Source organism: Typopeltis vanoorti, chromosome 21 (assembly GCF_054136105.1).
Source record: "Typopeltis vanoorti isolate ZY-2024b chromosome 21, IOZ_Tvanoo_1.0, whole genome shotgun sequence".
Lineage (NCBI taxonomy): Eukaryota > Metazoa > Arthropoda > Arachnida > Uropygi > Thelyphonidae > Typopeltis > Typopeltis vanoorti.
In genome coordinates this window covers 27,214,264-27,230,919 of record NC_143569.1, presented here as the reverse complement: position 1 = coordinate 27,230,919, position 16,656 = coordinate 27,214,264, and the positions used below count along the sequence as shown (strand labels likewise).

At 35.7% G+C, this 16,656-nt stretch overlaps 1 protein-coding gene across 1 annotated transcript in view; it reads right to left on the bottom strand.

Annotated features, from left to right (window-relative positions):
- LOC150094685 (cell adhesion molecule Dscam1-like) overlaps window positions 1–16,656 on the bottom strand; it is a 639,127-nt gene that overhangs the window by 102,799 nt on the left and 519,672 nt on the right. Inside the window, exon 20 of the mRNA XM_090411623.1 lies at window positions 9,561–9,854. Coding sequence (XP_090267749.1) covers window positions 9,561–9,854 — 294 coding nt within the window. The remainder of the gene's footprint in view (window positions 1–9,560; window positions 9,855–16,656) is intronic.

Below are 16,656 nucleotides of genomic sequence, written 5' to 3'. Positions count from 1 at the left end.
GCATTAAGAATGGCATTTATATGATATACGGAAAAGAAACTTCCTAGAGAATAACAGAACGTTATACCATATTCCGTGAAATTTCAATTGAAAAAGTCGTAAGACAGAAAGAAGTCATGTTCTCGGCATTGATAAAGACGAGAACAACATGGAAATTAGTCAAAATAGAAAACAGAACTACGGATAACATCGTATATGCTATGCGTAGTAATTTTAATATGGATAACGAGTACTTTGCTCATCACAAATGATGTACCGCTGATCAATGAAGTAATTGAACATTCTTTCATTTTGAGGTCGCATTGTTCAAGCGATTTGAACTAAATTTTGAATGCGGTTGTACAAACTACTGTTTAACGTTCTCTTAAAAATTCAGTTAAATTGGACTACAGTAAAGTAGTTGTAATTAACACCGTCATCACTACAGGCCTCATCATTCAACCAGTTATTCCCCGATTATTTTACTTACACTCTAAAATATATCAGAAAAACGTTACATTTACGTTACATAAAAAATTCCTAGTTACTGAGCAACAGCAGGCTGGTTGCAACACTCGCGGCTATCATTGTTGGTAATCATTGTTGTTATTGTCAGCATTCTGAATTCTACTTAAAGTTCGAGTAGTACCACAACAATGGCACTAATTATTTAAAAAAACATAATGAAGTAAACTGATTTTAAATTGCAGCCGATCTCCAAGCCACGCAGGCCACACGGAAAAATAACTAAATTCAAAGGAAACGTTTAATTGATTTATAAATTGAACTATATAAATAAAAATTAAAAATATAATTAAGAAAAAATAAACTAAGTCATTCATACACGTAATTTGTACATGCAGAAGGCACCAAAATTGGAATTTGCACATAATTATAATAATCAGCAATACTCAATACGTTTTGCAACTATTCCTGACGATGTCAGGAATAGTTGCAGAACTTTAACATCTTTAACATCTATACGTAAATTTAATAAAAACATTAATATACTAGTACAGTCTTTTGGCTGAAATTATAATTGAATAAAATTGTATTTTAATTAATTATATTCACGCTCAAGTAAAATGAGAAAAATTGGGAAATTTGAAATGGAAAAAGAAATCGCTTATCAATTAATCGTAAATACTAATATTAACTATAATACAAGTAAATAAATTATAACTAATTGTTTATGCTTTAGCTAAGCAATAAATTTATCCATTTAAAGAAATCATAAAAAGTTTCGAGACTTGCAATTCAACGATGTTGAGAGGTTCGTATTGATCACCTGCAATTCTAATATTCTAAACTTCTGCTTATCAGGAAAACAATCCACTTTTATCTTCTATATTACTTTAATATAATTAATTTGATTGTAAAAAAATAAAAAATAAATATTTTAGCGTTGTATTATATTATTAAATTAAAACGCATTAATATAATAATATAAAATCATCATATGATCAGACTCGTAGCCTGATCCCTCCGACCACAACTGGCCATAGACTGCAGATAACAATCAGCGAACTACAGAATTGATACAGCAAATGGCGCATCTCAGTCAACCTAGAAAAAAGGTTTCACCGTATTAATCAGAAGGAAAGCAGAAATGAATTCAACCATAAAAATGTTTGGAAAAATCATCCCTTGGCACAAGTCAGCCAAATGTCTAGGAGTTCAGCTGGATAAAAGCCTAACCTTCAAGACGCACATCGATAGCGTCTCCACTATAACCAACCAGACCATATCACACCTGTACCCGCTCATGAACACGAACAGCCTCCTAAACATAAACAAAATTCTTTCCTACAAATCAGGGATAAGACTTCAAGTAACCTATGCCTCACTAGCCTGGGGGATACACTACTAAACGAAACATCTGAAGACCACCAGCGATCCAGAACAAATGCCTAAGAATGGCGCTAAACGCTCCCTGGTTCATGAGAAACCTCCAGCTACACTGAGCAGCTAACCTGCCAAACATCAAAATCCACATGAGAGACATTGCAGAAAAATTCTTCACAGTCACACACAATCACCCAAATCAGCTAATTCGACAAGCGGTTAATTACAAACCCTCAGACCGCTTCAAACATAGAAGAACGAAAGCCTTCATCGCAAAAGAAATCTGAAATAACCCAAAACGCTCACAAAGAGCGGGTAAAGCACCCACACTCTCTCCCTAACCACAAACAAGAAGAACTCAGATAATGGGATAAGGAGTCAAGGACTCAGTCCATCACTCAAAGAAGTTAGCAGTTTCGGTAAATGTTACTTATGATTATATTGAAACTTCATATATCTGTTGTTGACGTTCTTGTTGTAAATACTTTAATATTATAACCTTACATGCCTCAGAAATTTCTGCGGGCTCGAAAATCTGGAGAAAGGATGAATGTGTTTTAAAACAACTACTTTGAATCCAGTTGTATATTTACTTCCGTTTGTATTATTTAGGCTTCAGAACAAGTAATGTCGCTTCTAATGCAATAACTCTATTACTTGCTGCTTCTCGCACTACTTAATACTATACAATGATATTAAATGTATAAAACATTGATTCTTGCTCGATAATAAGTGTGCTAGAAATTAGTTACTGCAGAGACGTTATTTCGGAAATTTGTTTCCGAATAAATTTTGGCTCGAAGACAAACCTTCTTGCTAATGCAACTAAGGTGGTAATTTGATCGAATAAATCACAGCTAATTGCAACGTCTCTTTAGCTGATCGATATACGCGCACCCAGTTATTGTATAGTACTTTTCGATGTTAACCTTTCACAGTGCAAACGGGTTAAAATTTAATGCAAGGAAATATTGGTAATACTACGATTATGCATAGTACAGCAAATTTCTCGATTCAATCCACCCCATTAACCTATGCCAATCTCTAGACATTATTGTTGTCATCGGTTTGAGTGTGTTCTCATCAAATATCTTGGATTTGCTGGGTAAATTTGCGATTTCCATCACACAGGTCACTGGCTTGCTGCTCTCAATAGAGTGCCACGCTAATAGATCACAATGCTTGCCCCACTTACAGCCTATTTTCGAGTGACAGCACTCTTGGAGACCATCCATTGCCGTCCTCCATCTGCCCTGGTAATTACATGTCTTCCAAATCACCTGGAGTGTAAGCAGTTGTGGCTAAAACTTTGATCGCCTTTTCGTAATATATCAGGTGATTAAGTTTTCATTACCCCCAGTCTATTAGCATGCATCACTGTGGGCAAACTTGTTCCTCCGCTGCGACACGTGACCTGGCAGATCGATTCTGCTCGAACTAACCGTGTGGATTACTTGTCGCTGTCCTATACTTCTAATGGCCAGCCTTAATCCTCCTAATCACTTGTAATGTGATCGGATTCGCAGTCAGAAGAGATGGGATAGTCGTAGTAATACTAGGTTTTAAGTTTGTTATTGATTGAGTCAAAGTCCCTACGTTTCAGTGAGGTTATTTCAGTGAAATATCTATAAGATCGCATTTCTGCTACGCTGTGTGCGTGTGCCTAAGTAATAACTTTGACTTTACTCTAAGATCTATGGTACAGTATATCTACACTTCTCTTAATCTCTGTACAATTCCACGTGGAATGCACTACTTAATGTTTATCCTCATTGACTTAATTAAAACCTTTTGCTGACATCCTGGGTAAATAATTGCTAACAGAAGTTAGTTTTGCGGACAAAAGACTTTGCGTAGAGTTGGATAGAACCATGCGACGAACTATTTTTAGTTAAAGCAATCTGTTTTGCAAGTATGAAGAGATTAGCATATGTAAATGTGGTCGCCTGATACCCTGGTATTGACTCTATAGGAATTAGTTTTAATGATATGTATACGGAAAGATTCTAACAAAATAAGGGCACAGTTCAGAAGTCCTCTTTGCAAATTGAGCACTAGATGACACTAAACTCACATATTTCTTCTTGTTTTCTGATTAAAAAGAAAAAAAGAAAAACTCCTCTGATCACTGGATGCGGAAGCTGAACTTTTGTTCCCATTATTTTTATTTTTATTTTTTTTTGCCATTCCCAAATTATTCAAATTATACGTGATTTATTATAGCAAGTAACTCACCTCTCCGATCATTCTATTATTTATTTATTCTTTTTTCCAGGAAAACTTATAACACAAAATTCCCAACTTTGTACACAGAACTCTAATCGAAATCATTTTGCTAGTTTTCAAAATTCTTAATATTGTATTAATGTGTTGATAAATGGTTTTATTAGTCTAAATGTTTTGTTCGGAACTTTGCGAGACTTTCCTCGCTTTATTCAAAGCTTTGTTGGTGACTGTCAAATCCTTTTTCGAAATGAATTAAGCTTAATATTGATGGCTTCTGTCACAGTTCTCTAATGGCATCCTTAATGATTATTTGGTCCAGACACAGTTGAATGAAATCGCTATTTGGGAAACAAACATTGCTTAAAAGATGGCAAAATAACAGCTTGACTAAAATTTATCAAAATATGTTAAAATTACGGGAACAGTAAAGCAATAGTTTGACGTCATAATGCTATATATTAATTGGTTTTGCGAGTACTTGATTTCTGTTTAACAATGATGGATTCTGTTTCGGTTGCTATTACATCCGTTCTAATGTTATTGCTAAGAAGCAACAAAAAAAGGTAGAATTTCAACTTGGAATTTCGATAATTTGCAGTTTAATTTTGTTAAGTCTCATTACGACTTGATAACTGTTCATTTGTTTTCTTTCGATCGATATAATAGCAATTCTCATTAAGCTGTCATTTTCATATTTTATTGTGCTCATTACATGTCAATGTTGTAGCTACTATGGCACTGTTGCAGAATGGAAGTCCAAAACGTTGAGGATGTGGGGAGGTGGAGTGGAAAGATATTCGCTGAAATCGAAAGATGCATGGGAATTTTTATAATTTCACATTTTATATTTTCGGTTAATCTTGTTTAATTCTTTTAAAGCAGATTTTTTCATTCCTATTTATTTTCTATTCATTTCAATATTTTCCCCGTAGAAATGAATACAGTTGTATAAAGAAATTTTGCAGGATTTCAAATTTTCCGAAATGATACTAATGTTCTCCTCTGCGTTTATTCCCCCCCCCCCGATCAAATGGATTTTACGAGGCGCTATCAAAAATTTTTTTAAATATAACTCTCTCACCCATTAAAGGTTGCAAACTGATAGTATATTAGTACCGTGCTTAGGTTAATGATATTTTACTATTTTGTTTTATTAAATTTTATATAAATTGTGTATTTTTATACTCTCCGGAAGCCTTTCTCTAGAGACCAAACGTTTTCTCCTTTTTCTCAATTCACCTCCCACTTAAAGACAACCAATAAGCATCCATGCTCATGGTAGCATTCGAATCCATGTTAGCTAGAGAGCGAATATACTAACCAGTCAGCCAACTAGGACAGTCTTTAAATAAAATTTCTACTTGAGACAAAGTTTTCGGTTGAATAGTTATTTTAGACAGGGAAAAATGCATTCAGTCAACTTCTTATTTTAGGAATGGGTGTTTAGTGCGTTTTAATATCACGTCTTCGCACATAAGTCTTTTGAGATGTTTGATATCATGCAAATAATAGAACATCAGAAGTGAATGCGACCTCATGTCTATTTAATTGTCATCTTATGATAAACTATTCATTGTTATACTCTATTGCTACTTAGGTTTTACATATAATATAAATATTTTATATTAAATTATTTTAAACACTTAAATATTTCCGACAATTTCAAGAACATGGTTTATTACTTTTAAAATTTCATATTATAATATTAAAACTATGACCTCATTCACGGTCTCCACTATTATCGCAATTCTATAAATTACGACAGAGCTCTCCGAAAAAGCCCCAAATATTACACAACAAGTAACAATGCGGAATATTTGAGGAAAAAAAGGGTATTTTATTGATGCAAAAAACAAATGCTGGTAGCATTCAACCAACCGTCAGCTGACGAAGTTCTGCATCAACTGCTCATTGAACGATGTCTGACATCTCAGTTGTGACATTAGTCGGTTTCTCAGTTCAAAGATTAACGAAGTCGTGATCGTGCACTAACAATCTCAAGTGGTAAAAGAGCTGCTGGCAAAAGGGAAGTGCAAAGTAGATGGCAGGATTATAATTACCGTCTTCTATGCGCTGGGAATACAGTCGACTGTAAGTTCCCTGTGCAAGTATCAGCAGAATCAAGTAAACCATTTTCCGTATTAATTTGCACGCTTGATGTATCTGTTAAGGTTAAAATTAGCATCGGACGAAGATTTTCCATTAATTACAGAAATGCGCCTCCTATTTGCAATAAGATGAAGCAGTCCTTTGAGTTACTCTGTGAAGAACGACTTAAATAAGGAGTTAATCCTGACTTGTGTACACGAAGGCGCTGTCGTCTGAATTACAAATCTAATTTGAAACAATATGTGACACATGAACGCTACTGCCTTCCGGGCGAAACTGACCTGGTCAATCAATTCCCAACTCCGCTTGCTAATGGGATTCCGAAGAAAACTGGGGGATACTTCCATAGCGCTATAAATAAGATTAATGACATAATTTAGGGCTTGTTTACAGGTGTAATTAACTTCGTATTAAATTCCGATAACGCCTGGCTTCAAAAGCTAAACGAACTTAAAGACGTCATTGCACCCAATCTTGTTGCCATGGAGACCGCGCGGGTTCCAGGATGGGTGAAATGCAACAAGTTGACTATTCGATTGTGCGCCAGTTGGAAGTCGTCTTTCACTTCTCAATATTTTATTTCTTCAAAAAGTTTTTTTTTGTATTCTAACAAAAGTCTGGAATACAGCGGAGGATATTATTGATCCGATTTATTCATAATCAGGACATTGAACATTGACGATACTTAAAAAAAAAAAAATGGAAATTACGATTGTGCTGAGAATAGTACGAAGAATTCCAACTGGCGATCGATAGCGAAAAACTGGTGTTAGAGTGTCGGGTGAGATTTAAGAGAGGAGTTATGAATGCTCGTAGGATATTGATGGAAAAGTGATACCAGGAAAGGGAAAAAAATCTTAGAAACACAGGTTTGTAGTGCGTCATGGCAAGTCCTATTGTTTTAATCACCTGCCTACACAAGCTAGTACTGTAGGTTTTGCATTCTACAGCGTAGACGATATTTGGTAGTATTCTTCATAAATGACAATATATTAAACAAAATCACCTTACCAGTCTTACAGAAAAGTTAATTTCATTGCTTGTTCCTCCGTAAGCAGTGTCGTTGAATAATCTATCATTTTCTCTTATAAGTGTAATTATTTTTCATTTAGACGTCAAACTGCGTATGTACTAAATAAGGTAATTATTAATTTGTTTTAGCTTTTTTTAAATATTACATTATATTAAATGTTTTAAAATTATTTACTATATTCATCAAATTAGATCTTATTACGCACAATAAAATGATGAAAAGAAGATGAAAGTACTCTTTTCTAGCTTACGGTATAACATCATAAATGGTGTGATATTTTCATGTAATTATTCGAAGTATGATAGTCGCAGATTTGTATCAAACAGATTTTATGATAATCCTAGAGTACATTAAAACTGTAGATAGGATAAAGACTAGATAATCTCGAAACCCTCAACATGCGTTTAATTGTGATTAGAACTGTTTACTTCAGTTAACACTGAAGGTATTACAATCCGTTAAATAAACAGCAATCCCCTGTTGCCGATACATGAAGACCTCCCATATATAAATATGAATCGCCTTAAATCCCGACGGTCTCCACCAATACTGGCTGAAGAACTAGTCAATAGCAATTTCAATGTTAATTCAAAATGGCTAGAAACTTGGAAAGAAAAATCGCCACCAGACTTAAACAAGTCCCAACCAAAATCCGAAAGGTATTGAGCTTTCACGTTACCTATGGAAATACCTCATTGGAATATGCAGAGGACATGATATCTGTGCAGACAGCTTATACAAGTGGGGCAGATCACCTACACCCCAATGTGACTGTGGGGGCCATAAATCAAACCATCCAGCACATTGTGGAGAACTGCAGAATAAGAGCCTACTCTGGTGACCTAAGAGACAATTTTGAGGCAGATCCTTCAGCTCTTGATTGGCTATCTAAACTAGACTTAAAATTGTAGATTTTTTTTTTTACCTGATATTTGTATATGTGCATTACTTGTCTCATTTTTATTGTCTGCACAAATATGTATTTATATATTCTGATGTCATGTGTCTTTATTATGCCATACGTTAAATAAATAAATAAATACGTTAAATTCTCCGAATCCTTTTTTACAAGATAGATTTGATAATATATTATTCATTGCAACTTGAGCTAGTGCGCTAGTAAGAGATTCAACAATCACCTGTTTCTTGAGGATGCAACAATTGTTGCTAACAGAGGAAGTATACACAGACTTTTCGTTGCCAAGTAATACCTGTCAGACGCAAGCAGAATTTTTGCCACAGAAATGTGACTTCACATCTCTCTCTCTTAGCTAAACAAAATACAAAGTTACTTTATTATATATATAGAGAGAAATGTCTAAACTTCTTATTAAAACTAGTATTAATCAAATTTGACAATAATATTATTTATACTACTTTATATGCATTAAGGCAGTCAAGTCCATTTCCACTAAGGTAGCTTGTATAACGAACCTTCTGATGTTTAGTGGAATTGGCTTCACAATTTAAATATCCACACGACAATGAAAGCATTTTCTGCTATGCAATAAACTATCTATCCCTCCTTCTACTAACAATAAACTTTAATCCCTCCTTCTACTAACAATAAACTTTAATCCCTCCTTCTACTAACTATTTAATAAAAAGCGTTGAATCATATATTTTAAGTAATCCCAATAAAGAAAACTACGAGTAAACGATTTTGTTATCTCGTTCAGAGCTTTGGCTTTAGTGATTTTTTTGATTAAGTCTTTTCTTAAAAATATTTCTAATTAACAAAAATAGTATATTTTTAAAGCACTGAAGATTACTGTTTCTGTTGTTGTTTTAATCATTTTATTTTGTTATCACTGATATTAAATTATATTCACGCACCAAAGGAAGATTTATGGAAGGTGCCCTTTTCACAGGGCACAGGGATGAATATTATATTAGATCATACAAGAATGAGAAAAACATCAAAATATAAAAAAAGTGTTTGTAACAAAAGCAGATACTTTCTCATTGTGTATTTTGTTCCTTTCAACCAATCTGTTGAACTAATAAAAAGAATGGAAGAACGATTTTTTTTCTTTTATGAGTTAATGATATATGGAGGCGTGCAACTATGAATAAAAAAAGAATAATTATATATAAATAAACGAAACCTATAAAGATACTCATAACTAGTTCAGAAACTTCAGTTATTATCCCCCCTTGCGTCTAACGCAAGGGAAAATAAATACGTAAAAAAAATTAATAAAATAAATTTGGATATGTCCTAGAGTATTTCGCCATTGCTTTATCATGAATGGCAAGATCGTATTAAACTTAATGACGGGTCTGCCATGTATTAAACATCATATTCAGATCTAAAGCAAACATTATATGATTACTTGTATCAAATAGCAACTTAAAATATACTTACCACCGGCAGATGTTAAAGTAGCGAAGACGTACTCGGCATCTGTGGACCCAGCGTCATTTTGAGCAGTCATCAACAAATTATACCACGTGCCAGAATTAAGATCAGGCAGAATTAGCCTTCCTGTTTCAGGCAAAACGTGATTCGAAACCAGAAACCATTCTGATTCGCCTTGAGTCTTATACTGCACAACGAAGAAAGAGATTGGGCATCCTCCACTGTGCCATGCTTCAAGATGCAAAATTATAAACGTGGTGTTGAGCGATATAAATGAACTCTTGTCAGGAGCCACTGGAGCTGAAAATATCGGAACATGCGAAATCAGATATATTCGAATCCAGGATCTAAAAATTGTGTTGATTAAAAAATATATATCATGATCAAAACCAAATCAATGGCATAAAAAAAAGTATTTAATTAATGCAAAGAAATATCGCGAAGGAAAATTGAGACAGCTGTTTATCCACTTAGTTCACAGAATTTACTGTGCACAGTCATTGTTCTGGGAAACATCCTCCGTCAATTTCTAGCTTCTGTTATTTACATAAGTGATCAGCCGTCTTTAACAACACCCTTAGTTAACAAGGAAAGTGTCTGACATATGAGAGAGGAGGAGGCAGGCGAATAACCTAATTCTGGAAAGCGCTATTAAGCAAACATTGCAGAGAGGCATTATCGTACGCACACTACAACACAGTTGTCACTTAAAGAGAACGACAAGATGTGCCTAATCACCCATGATCGTATATTGAACTCTGTGAAGCCTGCCCATGTCACGCTTCTACTAGAACGGCTGCACAATCGCTAACAAAGCGGTAGTGAGTTAGAGGAAACGAGAGAACATCGATCGATTCTTTACACGCTATCTGGGCAGTTTTGAAGTTTTAAAAAAAACCTTCTGTTAGAAGAAGAGATCCTAGAGTTAAGCAGATGACCAGAGCTGCACGGTAAAGCCCTGACAGATCTACAGTTGATTGCGAAAATTGTGTTTTTCTCCTTGTACAGACATCGGATTATTTTTCTTCTGTTAGATATGTTTGAGTTCTGAGAATTCTTTGTATTTGAAAAGAAGTACGCCAAGCAATATTATCTGTTAAGGTGCATGCATATTTTCACATTTGCTACTTAGTTTTAGCTATCTAAAATAAAATGGGGTTTATATATATATATTTAAGAAATATAGTAATAAGATAGGATATAATAAAAATATTATAGAATTACAATTAAAATTTAATTTGCTTTAATATTTCATATAAATTTAATGCATAGAAATCTATATAAATTTAATTATGTGAAGAATTTTTCCCTTACGAACGACTACTTATTTCATAGCATCTACAGCATAACTAAAGTACTTAAGTTACGCTGCTAGAGGGCGCTAACGCTTACGCGTATCATTATATTTTTACAAATAAAACATTACATTTTGTCCTGATTAAATGATGACCTTTCGCTTCACTACTTGCCAAAAGAATATAATTTATCAGAAGTAATTTAGAGGAAAAAAAAATTAGGAAACTTACCTAACTAAATTTTGTATTTTGTTAGCCCTAAACGTTAGTTATTAGATTTGATATTTCTTTAGGGCAAGCTACTTCGTTTGGCTAATCGCAATTGTATCATTGGTTATTTTCGTTATGTTATCAACTATAGGGTCAAGTATCCTTAGAGAGTAGATAAAATTTCATTCCTCCATGCAATCTCCTATTCTTATCTCATTAGAAACAAATCTCTGAAGACAGTTATTCTCATCTTTCCCATTTACTGGTATTTGTTACGCTATCCAATTATAATGTTTGTGGAAGGAAGTGGGATTCGCAGAGATAAACTCACTACAAAAGGCAGGGTCACATTAACTGGCTAATGAAGAAGGAAGATCAGGTGGTAGTAGGGAACGAGATAGATTCCTTGTGGCTCACATGTGACAATTTGAACGAAAATATTTTTCAGAATGAATCCAAGCTCAGTCTTTTATGTCTTAGGTATGAAAAGAACTTTCAAGTTTAAAAGAAATTTTAAAATGGAACTGAGTTGTGTTCAAACAACATACCTCTGTTTAAGACCAAAAATGAATCCTTATAACTGTTGTGATTATGAATAGATTATTATTATTATTTATTATAATGTGACACCTCCAGGAAGTCCAAAGACTCATCGAGGGAGCGTGTGCCAACAGTATCGAACGATTGATCCCTTCCAACTACTAACCGTGCTCAAACTTGCTTCACTTTTTGCGTGAGCCATTAATAGAAGAGGTTTTACCAGTCGACCAACCTTTGCTGGCAAGGAGTATTTGCATCGTAGTTTTACGATGCAAGTACTCCATCGATTTGGTAAAAGGATTAAATTATTTTAATAATTCGAATGGACAAGAATAGAAAACTACATTTTGTAACAATCAATAATTTGTTATAAATAGGTTCTTTGCATGATTAGGTCATAAAATGTAAGGATTTTTACGCCCTGTTGCCTTAGCAATGGCCACCGGTCTCAAGTATGGATGCGTAAACAAGGTCACTGTATATTATTATTTATGTTGATGCAATAATAATCTTACTGAATGCGAAATAGTTTAACATTTGAAATCCAGATGCAGGTGTAATAATCTAAAACTAGTAAGTATCTGTCCTATTATACGTATTATACGAAAGAATTTCAAATGATTTTTGATAAGCTCAGCTGCTCATGAAATATCGTAAGAGAATCACGAATAAGTTATTGTTTTAGATTATGTATCTATTATTATTTTACAAATGCGTGTTTGGTACATCGCTGAATATGTCTTGTGAAATATTGTCGAACAAAATATTAATTTATTGAATTAATTAGGAAACTAGTCATGAAATATTGTGATGGACTATAATAATAATGCCAATTCATTGAAAGCAGGCTACATCCATTACTATTCGATTATTTCGTAGATTCAACATGATAAATGAATACATTTTATAGATCAGCTATGCTATTCGATCTATTACAAGAGACATCATTTGTTAACACGCAACATAGAACCGGTTTGTGTCATGGAGTAAATTTATGTTTGAGAGCGTTTTTTTCCCCTGTACAATATGCAATGTTTTTACTTTGGCAACTATATACAAAATACAGTTAAATTCTGCTTCAATACTTTTAGAGAACAAAATTTGTGTTCACTAATATTGACATATTTAGGGATTTTAATTAGAATTACGGTATGCTTTGTAGAATTTTTCTAATACACCAAAGTTTTATAAATATATAAATAATTTATTTCATACTCAGTTCATGCTGCTTTGGTCTTGGCGAGATGCGGTGATTAATACTCTTGGAGGATAATGGATGGCATGCCAGTGAAGTTTTAACTAAGCCTCGGCTATTGCTGTTACCCTCTTGCCACGATCAGAGCTTTAATAGCTCAATAGCACCTTATCCCTACACTGTCCTCTACAGATTGCTGTTACCCTCTTGCCACGATCAGAGCTTTAATAGCTCAATAGCACCTTATCCCTACACTGTCCTCTACAGATAACGGGGAGGATGAAAAGCATTCTTGTTTCGCCCCTTAAGGGTAGTCGGATCTGAGATTATGGGCATTGACAGAATTGTGAGTTTGGCGCATATTGAATTCGAATTAATGATTGATGTGAGTTTTTTATTTCGAGTTCGGAATTGATGAGATGAAACGATTTTGTAAGTGATACTTGATGCAGATGAGTTCTGAAGATCTTGCCCAAAAAATTCAAAGTTTTGCAGAAGTGCAGGCCAGGGTACAACTACACCGTAAGCGTTTTTTTTTTTTTTTTCCAACTTCAGAGAGACTTCACATTGATATACATGGTAAAACAGTTAAACGAGACGATATTTGAGGAAGTACTGTATATCGTGAATTCATTAGCTAGGCGAGCTACTTAATAACAATTGGCCTGGAAAGGGGTGAAACTTTATTCACGTTTCCCCACGCAAGTGTCAGACATTGACGCCGAGAAAATGAAGTATCAGTTAGAATCGGTGATCTCCACTCCCTCAGATTTTGAAGAGGTCCGCGCACGCAAGAAGCGCAGAACAACAGTAGAACCACCCAAAGACAACGAAATGGAACAAGGCGGTCAAGTTTCGGACTCCACTGCTTCTCCCAAAGAAAAGGTACCTCCGATCATACTAAGATAAAAACACAGATGGTCAGCTTTAAGATCTACGATGTCCAGTTTACACATTGGTTACACAAATGTGGATGAGGGCATAAAAAACATCCTGCAACCGTGACAGATTACAGACAGTTGACTGAAGAAATGAACGATAGAGGTATTCAGTATGATACCTTTTCGCTCAGCTCGGAAAAAATTTATTTTAAAAGTAGTCCTCCGCGGCGTCTGTGAAGACATTGACACACAAGAAATAGCTGCTGATCTTAATTTATTGGATCTGCCTCCAGTCAAGGTCAGTAGAATGTACAGATCTGACAAGACTCCCATGACGTTGGTACTAGTAGAGATTCAAAACATATGCAAAAATATCTACAACTTGAAAACAATCTGCGGGCTCATCATCACACCAGAACCACTCCGGAAAAGGGCATCTTCTGGGCAATGCCACAGGTGTTAAAAGTTTGTTTATGCCCATAAACTATGTAAAGCTGAATTCAAATGTCTGAAGTGTGGGGAAAGCCACCCAACCAATATCTGCACCTTGGCTAAATGTGCCAACTGCGGTGGCCCTCATTCTGCCAACTATAAGGGGATGTATTCAGTATCCAAAGAACAGACGGATGGAGAACAGCCAAACAGTCCTCCTTCTCCAGTACAAGAACACCAGAGGGCCCCTGCTCCACAGCCGAAGATCTTCAAAGATAGAGGGAGCCAAAAGCAAACAAGAAGTTATACTGATGTGGCCCGCACAAACAATCAGCAGCTACAACCTTAAAAAACAGCTGTCATTACGGCCTCTCTAGCAAGCATGCTACAAGACTTCAGCCTGTCAAACCCTTCAGCACCCTCCACTAAAAGATTCATAAGCGAAACACAGGCCATCCTCAGAGCACTTATAGATGAAGAGAAACAAACTTATTCTAGCCTCTTTTCAGATCGTTGCATGGAATGCAAATGGCTTCAAAAACAAAATTCTGGAGCTCATAGATTTCACCTATAGATATCAACCAGATGTTATACTAATTAGCGAGACACATCTAAGATCCTCAAGACAACCCTAAAATAAGGGGTTATTTCCTATATAGAAACGACAGGTTAAACTACATGGGTGGCGGCACTGGCATCATCATTAAAAATTATATCAAACACCTTTCTGTAAACAACCTTCCAACCACTAACCTTGAGATCACAGGCGTGGAAGTATTCACCAGCTAGGCTGGAAGACTGAAAATCTACTCAGTTTACAACTCACCCTTAAAAACTCTACTGCACTCTGATCTAAATGTCATCTTAGGCTTCAGAGATACCATCATTATTGCAGTGGATTTAAACTCAAAGCACCCTGTCTGAAAGAATTGCAGAACCACCAACAAGAATCGCTGCATCCTTCCAACTACACAGGATCAAACTATGCTGTTGTGGCAGGCCCCACCGAACCAACTCATCTTAGTACGTTTGGCACTGCGGACATCCTGGATATAGCTATCTTGCAAGATATTAAATTTCAGTACAGTCTAAAATCATTGAACGAGATCATCTGATCACAACCCAATTCTATTACACCTGGGAAAACAAGAATACCTGTCTCCTCCCTCTCACTCATGTATATCGTGGGAAAGATTGTCAAAATTATTCAGGGATTCAATTGGACCTGTTTCTCACATATGTACAAAAGATGCAGAATCTGCAGTTACATGCCTCACCCAACAAATTAACTCCGCTATAACGATAGCCACCTCCTACAAATCTGTCCCCAAGCCTGGTCGTTGCCCGAAGACGTTATGAACTTGATCAGAGAAAAAAAATAGGAGCTAGGAAAAGATTTCACAACACTCGCGCGCCACAAGACAAAACAGTTCTTAATAGACTAAATGGGGTAGTGAGAGATGCACTCAAAGCTCTCAGAGACCAAGTTTGGGAAGAAAAGTTAACCTCTATCTCACCTACTGATCACTCTATCTGGGGACTACTGAGAAATATCAGAAACAAAGGCACATCCCTTACCCCTATATTTTCTGACCAGGGCCTTCTTAACACAGATGTAGACAAGGCAAGGCCGAGGCCATAGCAAAAAATTTAGAAGAACAGTGCAAACCTTCATATGAAAACTTAGACTTCGATCACTTGTATAAAATCCACACACAGGTCAGACACTCATTAAAACTTCCTGATACCGGTGCTGACCAATTGCACCCACATAACCTGCTGAAATATATGATATTATTAAAAATTTAAAAAACAAAAAAGCTCCTGGGCCAGACGGCATCACAAATAGGGGGATCCAGCTGCTGCCCCGAAAAGCTGTAGTGCACCTGACCAGTATAATAAATGCAATCTTAAGGTTTCACTATTTTCCTCCCATTTGGAAACTGGCTGATATAATCCCCAATGCATAAGCCACACAAGGATCCGCATCTTCCCCGCAGTTATCGTCCTATCGGCCTCATCTCCAACTTGGGTAAGATTGCAGAGAAGGTCATCCTCTCACGACTTCAAGCCTCAGTAAATGAACTAAACATCCTTCCTAAAGAGCAGTTCGGTTTTCGGCAACACCATAGTACTACCCAGCAAATCCACAGAATTGTGGAATATATTGCTACCAGCTACAACTGGCAGCAATACACGGGGGCTGTTTTTCTTGATCTATCCAAAGCACTTGACAAAATATGGCACTTCGGATTGCTAAATAAACTTATCTCAGCTGGTATCTCACTGAAAATGGTACATTTAGTTAGGTCATATCTACAGAACCATGCAAGTCAAGATCAATGGTACTACCTCATCTCAGCGCAATATCTTGGCCGGAGTATCGCAGGGATCCCTACTGGCTCCATTGCTGCTGTTTTCTATATACATGTTACATATCCATCATGGCCTATATGCGGATGATACAGCATTATTGGCCAGATCTCTCCGACCACACTTCATTACCAGAAAGCTTCAAGAAAACCTTCTAAAGTTAGAGAGATGGGTTT